At 41.6% G+C, this 13,928-nt stretch overlaps 1 protein-coding gene across 6 annotated transcripts in view; it reads right to left on the bottom strand.

Annotated features, from left to right (window-relative positions):
* GOLGB1 (golgin B1) overlaps positions 1–13,928 on the bottom strand; it is a 48,809-nt gene that overhangs the window by 15,258 nt on the left and 19,623 nt on the right. For 5 of the 6 annotated variants that reach the window (XM_026055709.1, XM_026055710.1, XM_026055711.1 and 2 more), the window contains 4 exons: positions 9,874–9,947; positions 7,358–7,448; positions 6,135–6,199; positions 285–5,317 (listed from right to left, as the gene is read on the bottom strand). In XM_026055709.1, coding sequence (XP_025911494.1) covers positions 285–5,317; positions 6,135–6,199; positions 7,358–7,448; positions 9,874–9,947 — 5,263 coding nt within the window. Of the gene's footprint in view, positions 1–284; positions 5,318–6,134; positions 6,200–6,477; positions 6,567–7,357; positions 7,449–9,873; positions 9,948–13,928 lie in introns of those variants that run through there. The other variant, XM_026055714.1, reaches the window with a different exon arrangement.

Below are 13,928 nucleotides of genomic sequence, written 5' to 3'. Positions count from 1 at the left end.
AGAAAACACTTTTTCTCCCCCACTGTGAGGGTGACAGAAACAGGTTGCCCAGAGAGGTTGTGGAGTCTCCATCCTTGGAGATATTCAAAATACAACTGAACGCAGTCCTGGGCAACCTGCTCTAGGAGACCCTACCTGAGCAGGGGGTTGGACTAGATTAGCTCCAGAGGTCTCTTCTAGCTTCAGCTATTCTGCGATTCTGTCCTGTCTCACCACTAGCTGCTGCCTTGTCCAAGGGACATACAATAGTACCAGCTTCATCATCACCACCTTCTTCCCTTTACCTGGATATATGAATCTGAAGTTCTTCCACATGTATGGTCATCTGCTTCATCTGGTCCTTTAGAACAACACAAGTCTCCTCTTTTGAACGTATTTCTTCTTCTTTCTTTTGAATAGTCTCAGTGAATTTCTTCTCCCATGTTTTGGATTCATCTATCACTCTATCCCTGTCATCCTGAAGAGATGACATGCTCCTAGTGAAGGCTGCAAGCTGGGCTAGTGTTTTGGTTAGGCTGCCTTCCAATTGTTTGGCTTCTTGATCTTTTGTCTGCAAGGAGTCTTGAATATCACAAACAGTTTTTTCCAGATAGTCTTTCTCCCTCTGCAAAGTTGACAGCTTTTCTTCCATGTTTTTAATTTCCTTTGAGTGCTTGTCTTTTTCCTGTTCCAGTCTTCTCTCAAAGTCCTCATCCTTTTTCTTCATTTGAATTTTAATATTCTCTTTGTTTGCCTGCAACTCCTCTTTCATTTTGACGTGCTCTGCTAGAGCCCTCGCTGCCTCGCTCTGAGTGTCATCCAGTACTACTTTGCAGAAAGCAAGCTCTGCTTGGGCTTTCTTGGTGTCTTCAACTGCTTTACCGAAATTCTCTTTGGCTGCTTCTAGCTCTTTCTGAGACTCACTTTGGACAAATTCCAGAGCTTTAACAGTTCTTTCTAGACTACTGATCTTTTCCTGGCTTTTAATACAGTCCTTTTGCAGCTGCTTGATCTCCTGCTGTTTCTGTTTCAGCAATTCCTGAAGCTCCTTTACATGCGTGCTGTTGTCTCCCTTCCAAGTGCATTTTAGCTTTTCTATAAATTCCTTTTGCTTTTCTGAACTTGCTTTACTTTTTTCCTTTGCCATCTGACATTTCTCCTCCTCCAGTTCACGCATCATTCTCTGCAGACTCTGGAGCTCATGTTTCAGTTGCTCATTTTTGATCTGGAAGTCTGTTGCATCTTGTTGATAGTTTCCAATGCTTCCATTAAGTTCTGCTAGCTGATTCATGAGCCTTTCTTCCAAGTCATCCTTCTCTGCTTCTAAGGTATTCTTCTGTTCTGTCATTCTGATGAGCTCCTCTTTGTTTTTTTGTAGTGTTTGTTCCATCTTCACTACTGTGTCCTGGAGAGCATTCAATTCATGGACTTTCACTTCCATTTGGGTCTCTAAAGCCCTCTTCTCATCTGCTAAAGTCTCAACACTCATGTGAATGTTGCTGAGCTGTTGCTCTGAAGCCCGCCTGTTCTCTTCCAGTTCTGCAATTCGCTCTGTGAGCTCAGCTACCTGTTGTATGTAGGTATCAAGATCTTCATATGGGCTGCTACCTTCAAATGCTTTCTGTTCCAGCTCTGCAGTATGGGACTCCAGACTAACACTTAAATCCACTTGATTTTCAGTCCCTTCCACTGGTGACGTGGTGGCAATTGCCTGATTTTTTTCTTCCTCTGCTGTCTTTTGGGCAACATACTTGTCTACCATTTCTCTGCTTTCCTTTAGTTTAGATTCTGTGAACTGCAAGTGATCCTTTAACTCTCTGATCTCCTGAGCAAGAGATTCCTTTTCCATCATTACTGTCTCAAGCTGAGTAGAAAGAGTCTGGTAATCTCTTCTAGAACTCTCCAGATCTTCTTTCAGGCTAGTATTTGTCATGAAAGCTGCATTTCCAGTCCTGTGTAGGTCTCTATCTGTAAAATGCATCTCTGCTCTGAGCTTCTCATTCTCTTCCTCTAGTTCTAGGATCTTTTGTTGCTTTGATTTTGCAAAYTTCCTCATTTTCTCCTTCATTCCATCTATCTCCTGTCCAGCCTCCTGCAGCTGCTTATCTGTTTCTTCTTTTTTTGCTTCAACACTTTTCAGCTTAATGAAAATTTCCTGCTTTTCCTGCCTAACAGTTTCCAGAACACGCTGAATCCGCTCAGCCTCATTACTTACATTCTCATAGGACTGCAGGAGAGTTTCATATTCTTTTTGAAGTTCCATATATTTCTCATGCCGCTCAGAACTCTCAGCAGCCTGAGAACATTTCAGCAATTCTATCTCCTTCTCCAGCTGCTCCTTCTCTTGAGCAACTCCTTCCAGAGTCAGCTTCAGGTTTTTACAACATCCATCAAGATTCTGATTTTCTGCAAGTGCCTTATCAACTTCTGAAATAAGTTTTTCTCGCTCTTCTGTGAGACTTGCTAACTTTCCTGTTAAATTATCTGTTTCTTTAACATGGCCACATATTTGGCTTTCCATGTTTGTCAACTTGACAGAAAGACTTTCAATAGTTGTTTTAGCATTAGCCAGCTCCTCTTTTAGAGACTTGCTCTCCTTCAGTGCCTCTTTTCTAGAGATAAGTGCAGCCTGCAACTTTCTCTGCATTTGATTCTTTTGTTTAGTTTCTTCCACACCAACATCTTGCTTCTGCTGAATATCAAGCAGCTCAGTTTGCAGTCGCTTGCTTTGTTCCTCATGTACCTGAGCTTGAGCTTCCAACTGACTACACAGCGTCTTGACAGAATCTTCTTTCTCCAGCAACTGTGCCTGCACAGTAATGAGCGCTTCACTTTTCTCACTTAGCTGCAACTTCAGGAATTCAACTTCTTCATCTTTTTGGTGCATAAGGTCTTCCAGACTGCCCTTTCTAGAAACTTCTGCTTGACTTTCTTCCAATTCTATCTGGAGACTTGCTGCCTTAGCTTCAGCTTGGTCACAGGTTCTCTTCAGCCCTTCTATCTCCAGAAGCAACTGTGCCACGTGCTCTTGTGAATGAAAGACTAATTCTGATTTGCAAGCAAGTTCACTTTCCATATGGCTGACCTTATATTCCAGTTCTTCTTTCTTTGTCTGCAATTTCTCAAATTTTGTCTTAAATTCTTCTCCAGAAACATCTGCAACTTGTACAAGCTTGCTGTTTGTAGTATTTTCTGCTTCCGAGCATGAAGAATCCAACCAACCTTGACTCCCACAAGGGATACTCTCTGTTGACCCTCTCTGTTCTTGGAGTTGTCTGAGCTGAGCTTGGATGCTCTCCTTCTCTTTGCTTTGCTTATCAAACTGTTCTTGTAGGATGTTGTAGTCATCTTTCTGCTGTTTAAGCTGTTCTCTGTGATGCCTATCTTTTTCTTGAGCTTTTTTTATAGTGTCTTTGCGAGATACCAGGGCTTCCTGGAGTTTTTTTTGAAGTTGTTCTTTTTCTTGTTCAAGAGTTGAAATTCTCTCTTTCAGAGCAGTTTTCTGTTTTTCTTCATGATTTGTAGCTGCTAAACTAGTTTTTTCATTTTCTTCATAATCCTTTAGGCTCTTACTGGTTTTAGTTAGTTTGTCAGCAACTGTCTGACTTTCCATGATTTCAGCTTTCATCGAATCAGTAATGTTTGTCTTATCTTGTAAGCTTTGCCTCATTTCCTCAATCACTGCCTGTAACTGTGCTTCATTTGTTTCTTTATCCAGCAAGTCCCTCCGGATGCTCTGCAACTCAGACTCCTTTTCAGAAAGCAGTTGAATCAGATACTCCTCCCTGGGCTGGCTTTCAGGATTCACTTCTCCACTTATCCTGCTTGTTATATTTTCTTCCCCTTCAGGTTCTTGAGCCACTGAGGTCTCTGATTCAGGCTCCCTTCTCAATTGTACTAATTCATTCTCCAATTTGCTAACCTTCTTCAGAAGCTCCTTCCTGTTGATAAGTGCTGCTTGCAGCTTCCGCTTGACTTGCTCATTTTCTTTTTTCAGAAGTTCGAGTTCACTTCCTACCACCTCTCTCTCCTTACATGCTACCTGTGTCTCATACTGCTGCTCAGATTCCCCATATTTCAGATATGCATCTTTTGCTTCTCCTATGTTTTGGTCTTTTTCCTCCTTGGCTTTTAACAGACTCATTTGCTCTTTAAGACTCTGTAGCTCATTTCCTAGAGAAAATTTCTCTTCATTCAGCAGGACCATTTTCTCAGACATGCTGACACTGATCTCTGTCATCTGTTGGTCCTTCTCCAGCAAGGTTTGTTGCAGGCTCTCAATACACCTCTTGTGTTCAGCAACAAGCTGTTCTAGGCTTGCTGCTTCGAGTCCCTTTGAGGCTAAGCTTTGGGAAAGCTCTTCTATCTCAGCTGTGTTCTTCATCAGAAGTTGCTCCAGATCAAGTACTTCACATTCCTTCTTCTGGATCTGGCTTCTCAGCCCTTTTAGTTGAGTGTCCTGCTCAGAAAGCTGAAGCTGTGCTTCATCCAAGTCTTTTTGCAAAGCTTCAATTTTTATCTCTTTGGATTTAAATTCATTTTTAAGGCTCTGGATTTGTTCTCTCAGAAGACTGCTCTGACTGTCTGATAGCCTCTGCTTTTCTGAAAGAGCTAGATTTTTCTCCAGTTGCTTCACTTGATCCTTCAGTTCTGTTAYGGTAGAAAGTTCCTTCATCTGACACAGGAGCTGATCTCTTTCTTCAGCTAAAGCACAAAATTCACTGTCAGAATCCTCTATCTTTTTTCTGTATTCCTCTGCCAAGTGATTTAGCCTATTTATTTCTGCAACTTTTTCTCCCAGATCTTTCTTATAGGATTCTTCTGATTTCTGCAGAATTATCTGCAGTTCCATAATTTGGTTTTGCAGCCTTAGCAGCTCTTGAGATTGAGAGCTGCCAAGCTCTAGATCTGCTGCAGAGACTTCTCGCATCACCTCCGTCTCCCCTCTGCAGGGGACAGTGCTCCCCTGGGGAACTTCTTGAAGACTGGTCTTGTTTTCCTGAAGTACACCAATTTGCAGCATTTCCATTTCTGTCAGTAATGAGCTATTGCCCAACTCACTTTGTGTATTTGAAGCCTTTTGCTCTTCCCTCTCAGGGAGGAATGTCTGGGATCCATCTTCTAGCTGGTTAGTTTCTTCTCTTGTTTGGAGAATTGCAGGAGTTTGGCTTTCTGGGCCCTTGAGCTGCCCTTTCAGAAATGCTATTTCTTCCTGGGCTTCATTCAGTTCCAGCAGCAAAACTGACAGCTCTTTATGTTTCTGTGCAGCAAGATATCCCAGAATTCCAGATGGACCATTTTCCTCAGCAAACTGCTTGCTTCCAAGTCCATCTATTGCCTAAAACAAAATAAGAGGTTTCAATTTTCCTTTGGATCCTGTCAAAGGGTCATTTTTCACTGGCCCTGAAGTATCTGCTTTCCACGTTTCGTAGTCTAAAGTTACCCTTTACTTGTGCTGCCTGTTGCAATAGATAGTAACTTTACTAACAAAGGAAGGACTCCCCAGGTCATTTCAGTTCATTCCAGTTACTAAAGTTGTAGCATAAAGGACTCTGGCTTTAGAATTACACCACAAATGTAACTGCTTGTTCTCTTATTTCCCATTCTCTCTTGATTACAGTATAGTATGATTCTGAAGTGTCTTCTTTTTCCTGTGATTCTCACAAGCCTTCTACTAGACTTTTCCAGCCACATTTTCCTGGCCTCCTATCCATAGTCTCTGAACGAGGAGGTTTTGTCTGCTGTTTTATCTGTCTAATTTAACCTGGCAAAGAGATAGCATAGAAGCCCACATTGCAGTCTATCTGACTCCAAAGTGAGAAGACCAGACAAAACATCCGGACCAAAGTGCTCAGCTTTTTCCAAGTGTCAATTCTAAGGTTTCCTCCCACCCCCAAATACAGGTGAAAAGGGAGGAGACCCACCAGCTCAACAATAAGTCAGCTTTCTGTGTTGCAAAGGCTGTACGTTCATCAGGTTGGAAGGCAAAACCAATTTATGATAAACCGTTAAAGAGCCTATCTCAGTGTTGCAACAGTCACTTTAACTTATGGGGATGTTAAAAGACCTATTCTTTGGTCCTTTTAAACTAAAGTTACTATATCCACAGATGTATGCAATATTGTAAGGAAACAAATACTGGACCAAATTTGTACCTCAGGGAGCAAAGTGTCATCAAAAGGCTTTGGCGCTTCAGAATTCACTGGCTCTCCTGACACACCTAGTGATAAAATGCACATTTGTCACTATCAACATAACCAGTCACACAAAATCAGTAAGCAAGAGGAGAGACAACACATGGGACTGGAGCTTCTCCAGTTTCCAAAGTGGGAAAGGCACAAGATCAAGAGTTTGAGCTTATGCATTGGGCCCAAACATCCCCAATAGCCCTGCAGATGCAGAAGCTTTCTCCATCTACTGCATGCTGGCCTCACTTAAGTCTATACTATATCTAACCTCCACAGAAGAGTGAAGAGACAGGAGAACTAGGATGCTTACCCCCTTCCAAACAAGCAGGATTGAACATATGTACCCTTTAGTTCCACCTCTTGTGTAAGAAAATAACCTTCTTCTGAGAACAGCTAACTCTGTTGCACTGCTAAAAGACTAAAGTTCAAAAGCCACAGGTGATACAAGATGGACTGGGGAGCTATACCTGTCATCAAAAAAAAAAAATTGCCTGAAACTTTGTTTTCTAATTTCTAGGAAATTATAAATAAATACATTAGGAAAATCAAGGTTGTAAAGTTAAGCTCTTAATTGTTAGGAAACACCAGAGTTTATAGTTGCCCACTCAGTTTCAGTTTTGCTCTTTCGTAATAGTAATAGCATAAGCATTCAAGTAATTAAACAAATGTACATCTCTTCATGTAATGTAAGAAGGCAGAGTTAAGAGCATTTAAATATGGCACTCCTAATTTTCAAAAGGTTGACTCTGCAACCCAGCCAGTTTGTCGTCTTTCTCCTCTCCCTCCTCCCCTCCCACCTCCTTTTTTTTTTTTTCCCCCTTCAATTCCAGGGGCACCAAATCTTACTGGTTTGCCAAGGGGAACAAAACACAGTTCTTCATCTTACTGTAATTCTTTTCTGTGTATTACACATCAGACTCTGCACCTACAAACACTCTCCCCTTCAAACTCTTCTCCCYTTATCATCTCAGGAACCACTTTTTCTCTCTTCTCTTCTGATGTATACCTCGCTATCACACATTAGAATCTTCTCTTCTACCTCCTGTACATCTTTACTACCTCCTGCACGTCTTTAGTTTCTGACCTCAAAGCTCCTCTCTCCAAATCTCCATATCCACCTCAGATTCTTCTCTGAAGGTTCTCAAACTCCCACAATTTTGTGGTTAATATGCCTCATTCTGAGTCCTTACCTCTAGATCTAGAAAAGCAGTCTACAGAAGAGGCCGAATCTTCCGGATTCTGGAAGTCTTGCAATTTCACCTCAGATCCAGCATTCTGAGTCTGTTGGTTGAAGAAAACATACTTAGTTTTGAGCCACGATCTTCACATTAGAAGACAGTGATCTTAGCTATGTGCTCCCCTGTCAAACTTTGAGTAAAAACTGTCGCTCTCTACTTTAGGCCCAACTCTGATGCCTAATGAAAATATAAAAACGTTGGTTATGATATTAACAAAGAGATTAAGACGGATCTCAGATCAGATTAGTTGTAGGATATCAAGGAATGCAACTATTCTAGTAACTCCCTTTCCACCTCAAGATGCTTATTTTTCCATCTTCACTGCTTCAAAGGGACTAACTACAGCTTTGTAACTTCTCACTGAATCACCCAAGCAGAGAAGGTGGGAAGTTGTGTGTGCAGCATCATGTGCTCCCCTGCTCCAGCAGCTAAAGAACCTGCCCTCTCCGTAGGAAAGTTACACTAGGCTCCATAAAACAAAACAAACAAAAAAAGAAACCACACATGCTGTTATACATCTCCTGCTGCTCTGTCAGACAGGAAAAAAAACTCACTGCAGAAGAAAATGGAGCACACTATGGAAAGCAGAAGCAGATTTTGCCATTTCACAGACACAAACCTCTTCTCCCCTCACACACAAAGATGCTGAATAAAACCCAGAAAATTGGTTAGTTTGCTGTTGACATCCATACAAGAATTAGGCCTTCATCTCCTAGGTTTTTCATTCTAAAAGTCCACATACAAGTTAACATGCACCCATAATGATTTGCAGTATTCCAGACTAGCTCCCAAAACACATTGTCTGTCACTACAACAAACAACTGTTAGTACCACTTCTGTAGGAAAGGGTTTGAACTGGAGCATAAAGGAACAATGAGTCAGAACTAAGACAACAGAGTGAAAAACCTCTAAAGAAAGCTACCCCCTGGCAAATAAAAATAAAAATAAAAAATCCGCCCAACAGTAGAGAGAATGAAAGTAAAATTAGGCAAATAGAATTAATGCATGCTGTCACTACCTAGGATGGAAGCACAGACCTCTAACAMGTCACCCAACCATACAGAAACAATCTCCAGCCCCAAGTTCTAGAGCTCTTTTGCCTTAACAAGCTCTAAGCACTCACATGAGATGGATAGGATGCATCCAGATAATCCCTGCACATGACCCAAACCCCTCTATTGGGTTTGGATTCATACATATCTTGACCTGAAGTAATGGGTCAGATGCATGAGTGGCAATGTTCACTTGTCCAAATGTAAATGCTTACATACAGGTTATTTATCTGGACTCCTTTTATAATTAAGTGATAGAAATGGATGCTTCTAGGGCTGGCTTCATTGAGCCATTTTAAACACCTACCTTGGCCAAGGTGAATCATAGGCTAAAGAACCCGTTCCTCTCCACTGTCTATACAGGGGCTCTAGACAACGGCTCAGAGGCTTATACCTGTCCTTGAAAAGAATCTGTGCATGCGTGTGTGTGCACGCGCGTGTCTACCTGTTGATCCACTAGCTTACACCTTAGCTATATGCAGTTGGAGTGTAAGGGTCTCAAGTCAAACAGGATGAACTCATTCAAAATGCCTTCTCCATCTCCATCATGAGTCCCAAACGTCAGCCTTTGCTATGATGACTTAGCAGTAATAAAAACTTAAGAAAACTGGCTTCAGCACATTATTATGTATCATTCCCCTCCCTCATGTTAAAATTAATAGCCAATTTAAAAAGCAATAAATGTAAGAGGTAAACACTGCATCATCCTCTTTCCCCTGCTGGCAGGTTGGAATAGAGTAGAGAAGTCTGGAGAGAGGCTAGACTTTGCCGTAAGCTAAAGAACAATTCTACAACAAATTCTTAGTATAGATACAGAGGCAGAGACGCAGAAGCAACGGTTCTCAATCTCCTTGCCAACTGAGTAAAAAGCAAAGCAACAGGTGTCTAAACCTGCATTCTTAACATCTACAGATTGCATGGAAGTTGTACCTGCAGCTGTTCATAGTGGAAGAGCATTAAAAAAACCTAGAGTCTACTTGTCTCCTGCTTGACAGAGAGAACTCGGCTTCCTCCGGTCAGTCTGCAAGATTCCCCATCAGAGCAGTGGGATTGAGTAGGGTTTGAAAGGCATCCTATAATGACTGCCAAGCCTTTGGAGTCATATTTCCTAAGACTTGCCTCAGAGTAGCTTGTGGCTTTGCTGAAAAACTAACTCACAAGAGAAAAAATAGCATGAACATGGATTGGGTGGATGGAAGACAAGAATTCCACACAAGCAACAAAGGGAAATACAGCCTGATAAGAACACGCTACAAGCAGTATTTGCAAGCTATTTCTGTCTTTCACCATTAATCCAGTTAATAATAACCTTCCAAAGAGGATTGTTAAAAAAGGTCACAACAGCTTAGCAGTTTTAAGGCTAGTCCTTGACCTGTTTTAGTTTTGGCTTATTTCAGCTGCTTAATTATTCATTACCTGTTCTGAGTTTTCTGCAACAATCACAGCTTCCTGCTGAGGTTCCAGGAGAACAAGTTGCGAGTGCAGCATCTCTGAAACATTCAAAACCACATAAACGTGAAATGATTTCCTCAAAAATTAAAACTCTGATTTAGCGAGTAACAGGATTCTCTTCTAGGCACTTTAGAGAACAGGGTACATGGCTATTAGCAACATTTATGTAGCGAAGATATATAACATTGCCTTTGGATGATGTGTTCATTCAATCATTTTTTCTGAGAGTCAAACCACCAGAACAAAATACTGGTTTAAGCACCTTTCAGAACAGAACAATTACTGTTACTCAGACGGAAGTTAAAGGACAGCTGACAGAGCTTCAATTTTTAGGAACACTTATAAAGGAGAAGAAAAAAAAAAAGTAATCATTGTGGCATAAGGCTTCAAATTTCATTGGATAAAAGTGAAATGAGAAATTGTTAAAATTGTATAAAAATAGGAATCCAAGGGCCACAATCTAAGTCAAGAATGCTAAAAGAATTCAGCTGCTGTTTGGCTTAGTATATTTTTTACATTTGTGCTTCTGTAAACTGGTATATAAATATCATTTATGATAGGTATGTTACTGTAGACAAGCAAAAGCAGCAGACAGGCAAAGGAAGTGTCCTGTACCACATCTAGACTTTCATGTTTGAAAACAGTAATTTCAGCTGGTTAGCTTCCTGATTACTACAAGAAATACAATTCTGTTTAGATTTGATACCAACAGATACCATCTCWATCATCATCTATTTTTAAATGTGTACCTTTAGCATCACATTCTATCAGAGCTACTAACCACCTGAGAAAACAGATACTGAACTTGTTCATTACCCTGCTGGCTACTTGCCAGTAAGCATCTTTCTTTAAACAACTTGAGGAAGTCTCTGTGTCACAGACCCTGAATTTTATAATCTTATGGGAGACTTTAATCCCCCTGATATCTGCTGGAAGGGCAACATGGCAGAATGCAAAAAAAAAAAAACAACAGACTTCTGGAAAGTGTCAGGGATAAATTCTTGATACAGGTACTAGATGCACCAACCAAGGGTGACACACAGCTGAATCTGTTATTCATGAGCAAGGAAGAACTGGCTGGGTATGTGATAAGGGCAGCCTGGGCTGCAGTGACCATGAAATAGAGTTCAAGATCCTATGGGGAGCAAGATACAGATTCTGGACATCAGGAGAGAAAACTTCACCTTATTCAGGGAACTGGTAGGTGGGATCCCAYGGGAGACAGCTCTGAAGGGCAAAGGAGCTCAGGAAAGCTGGCAGGTCTGCAAAGACAGCACCCTCTAAGCACAAGAGCAATTCATCACAATATTGAGGAAAACAAGCAGACATCAGGAGGTTGGCTTGGCTAAGCAGGGAACTCATGACAGAGCTCTGATGCAAAAAAAGCACTATGCAGGAGATGGAAACAGGGACAGCCTACAAAGAAAGAATTTAGCAACATTTAGGGACAGTGTTAGAAAAGTCAGAACTCAACTAGGGTTGAGGCTTACAAGGGACATAAAGGGCAACAAGAATAGCTTCTACCACTATGTTAGTAGTAGAAGGCTGAACAAGGAAAATGTGGGACCGTTGCTGAAGGGGGTGTGTGATTCATTGACAGCAGATGCAGATAAGGCTGAGGTTCAACACCTCCTTTGACTCAGTATTCACTAACAAGATCTTCCAAGGCTGCGCTTAGAGACAGGGTTCAAGGAGATCTACCACCAGCAGTGGATGAGGACTGAGTCAGGGATTACTTGTGAGAACTTGACCAGTAAAAATTCATGGGAAAAGATGGGTTGCCCTGCATTCAAGGGTTCCACAAGAGCTGGCCAATGTCCTTGCAAGGCTGCCATCATTCTTGAAAGGTTATGGATTGGAGGAAGCCTGTGATGACTGCAGACAGACAAACATTGTATCTATCTTCAGAAAAAGGCTAAAAGGACAACCYGAGAAACTACAGGAGAGTCTGCCTCACTTTCAATCCCTGGGAAAATCATGGAGAGTCCATGACACAATGTCCAAACACATTTCTAGGTACTTGGAAGAGGAGGCTGTGACTGAAACAGTCAGCATGGATTTACCAAGGGTAAATCATTCCTGACCTACCCAATTGCCTTCTATGATAAAATTACTAGATTTGTGGGTAAGGGGAGAGCAGTGGGTGTCATTTACCTTGACTTTAGTGAGGCTTTTGACAGTGTCTCCTATATTCTTGTATCCAAGACAGGAAGCTATGGTCTGGATTAGAGGACACCTCAATAGGTTAAAAAAAAAAAAAAAAACTGATTGGCTGATCAGGCTCAAAGAGTAGCAATCAATAGGTTGTACTCCATCTGGAGGCTCTTAACTAGTGGAGCATCGCAGGGGCCTATCCTGTCACCTCTCCCATTTAACATCTTTATCAATGACCTAGAGGTGGCAGAGTGCACACTCATCAAGTTTGCAGATGACACCAAACTGGGGGGAGAGGAAGAGCAACTGATATGGGCAGGGCTGCTGTTCAGAGTGACCTAGTCAGGCTGGAAGAACGGGTCAATGGGAACCTCATGACATCCAACAAGGACAAACGCAAAGTTCTGCCCTGGGAACATGGGTTGGGGACTAACTCTGCAGAAAGGATCCAGGAGGTCCTGGCAGACAGCAGGCTAAACATTGCTGCCAGGCACGCTGCTGGCTCAAGGCAGCCAAAAGCATCCTGGGTTGTATGAACAATGTAGACAGCAGATCAAAAAAAGCGATTATCCACCTCCACTGGGCACTTATTAAGACCGCATCTAGACTGTGTTCAGTTTTGGACTGTCAGTACAGGAAATACACTGAGAAATTGAAGCAAGATCAGCAGAAGGCCACCAAGATGGTCACGGGGCTGGAGTACTTGCCCCATAAGGAAAGACTTGAGGGAACAGCGCTTGTTCGGCCTGGAGAAGAGAAGGCCTTGGGAAGACCTAAAAACAGCCTTCTAATACTTACAAGGAAGTTAATCAAGACGACAGAGCCAGGCTCAAAGAGGCTCACCAGGCTCTTTACAGTGGTGCATGGCGAGAGGACAAAAGGCAACAGGCATATACTGAAACAGAAGAGGTTCCAGCTTGATGCAAGGAAAAGAGTTTTTCCACTGTGAGGACAGTCAAGCATTAGAACAGGCTACCCAGGGAGGTTACATGAAAACCTCCAAGACTGGTGACTAAGACCAGACTGGGTCTGATCTCACAGCTGATCCTGCTTTGAGCAGGAAGTTGAACTAGGGACCTCCTGAGATCCCTTCCAACCTGAGTTATTCTGTGATTCTATGATTCATTTCAGTTCTAGCTAGTTCTAGAGATGCTACCTCAACGTTTTAGTATAAGAGCCAGTAAAACAACTTATACAAGGTTTTTTTCTTCCCCAGCAACATCAACTTTGACACATTAAAAAACAGGCCCCATTTTTGCAAACACATAGCTATCAATGATATAAAATGTATATTAATATATACACAAAATCAAATTCAGGACCAAGTTAAGCAGTCCTGTTAGGGGCACGGCTTTTTATTCTTTTCAATTCTGAACATGCAGACTTGACATAACACTAACATATGAAACAGGGTTTTCTTTTGCCCCGCTTTAAACTTTTTTTCTATACAGAAGTTTCTTTACAAAACAATATATGCCAAGTTGAAAAGTAGTATATATCTTGAGGACGCTCAGATGAATAGTATTTGTGAATTCTAACATCTGGAAAGCAGTCTGCCTTCTATGATAATGGCTTTCTTTTACTGATTCATATCATACTATGGTCTTTCAGCAAGTTTTTKGTTCCATTAAGTGAACCAGGGAAAGCCTACATACACCATTAGTTATCTGTACAGTGACTCAGGGTGGGAGGCGGGCATCTCTAGCTGTCAATCCAAATTTATTTAATTTTTTTTTAATCCAGTCAACCATAAAGTCAAAAGCTGTTCGAACCCATCTTTTTATACTAATATTAACACTGTCAGAATTATTACTTCTACTAGTCTGCATTCCTAGACACTCAAAACCAAATTAATTGTCCCATTT

This window comes from Apteryx rowi, unplaced genomic scaffold (genome assembly GCF_003343035.1).
Source record: "Apteryx rowi isolate R43461 unplaced genomic scaffold, aptRow1 scaffold_1257, whole genome shotgun sequence".
Lineage (NCBI taxonomy): Eukaryota > Metazoa > Chordata > Aves > Apterygiformes > Apterygidae > Apteryx > Apteryx rowi.
The sequence above is the reverse complement of the archived record's forward strand: the minus strand, read 5'-3'. Positions and strand labels throughout refer to the sequence as shown.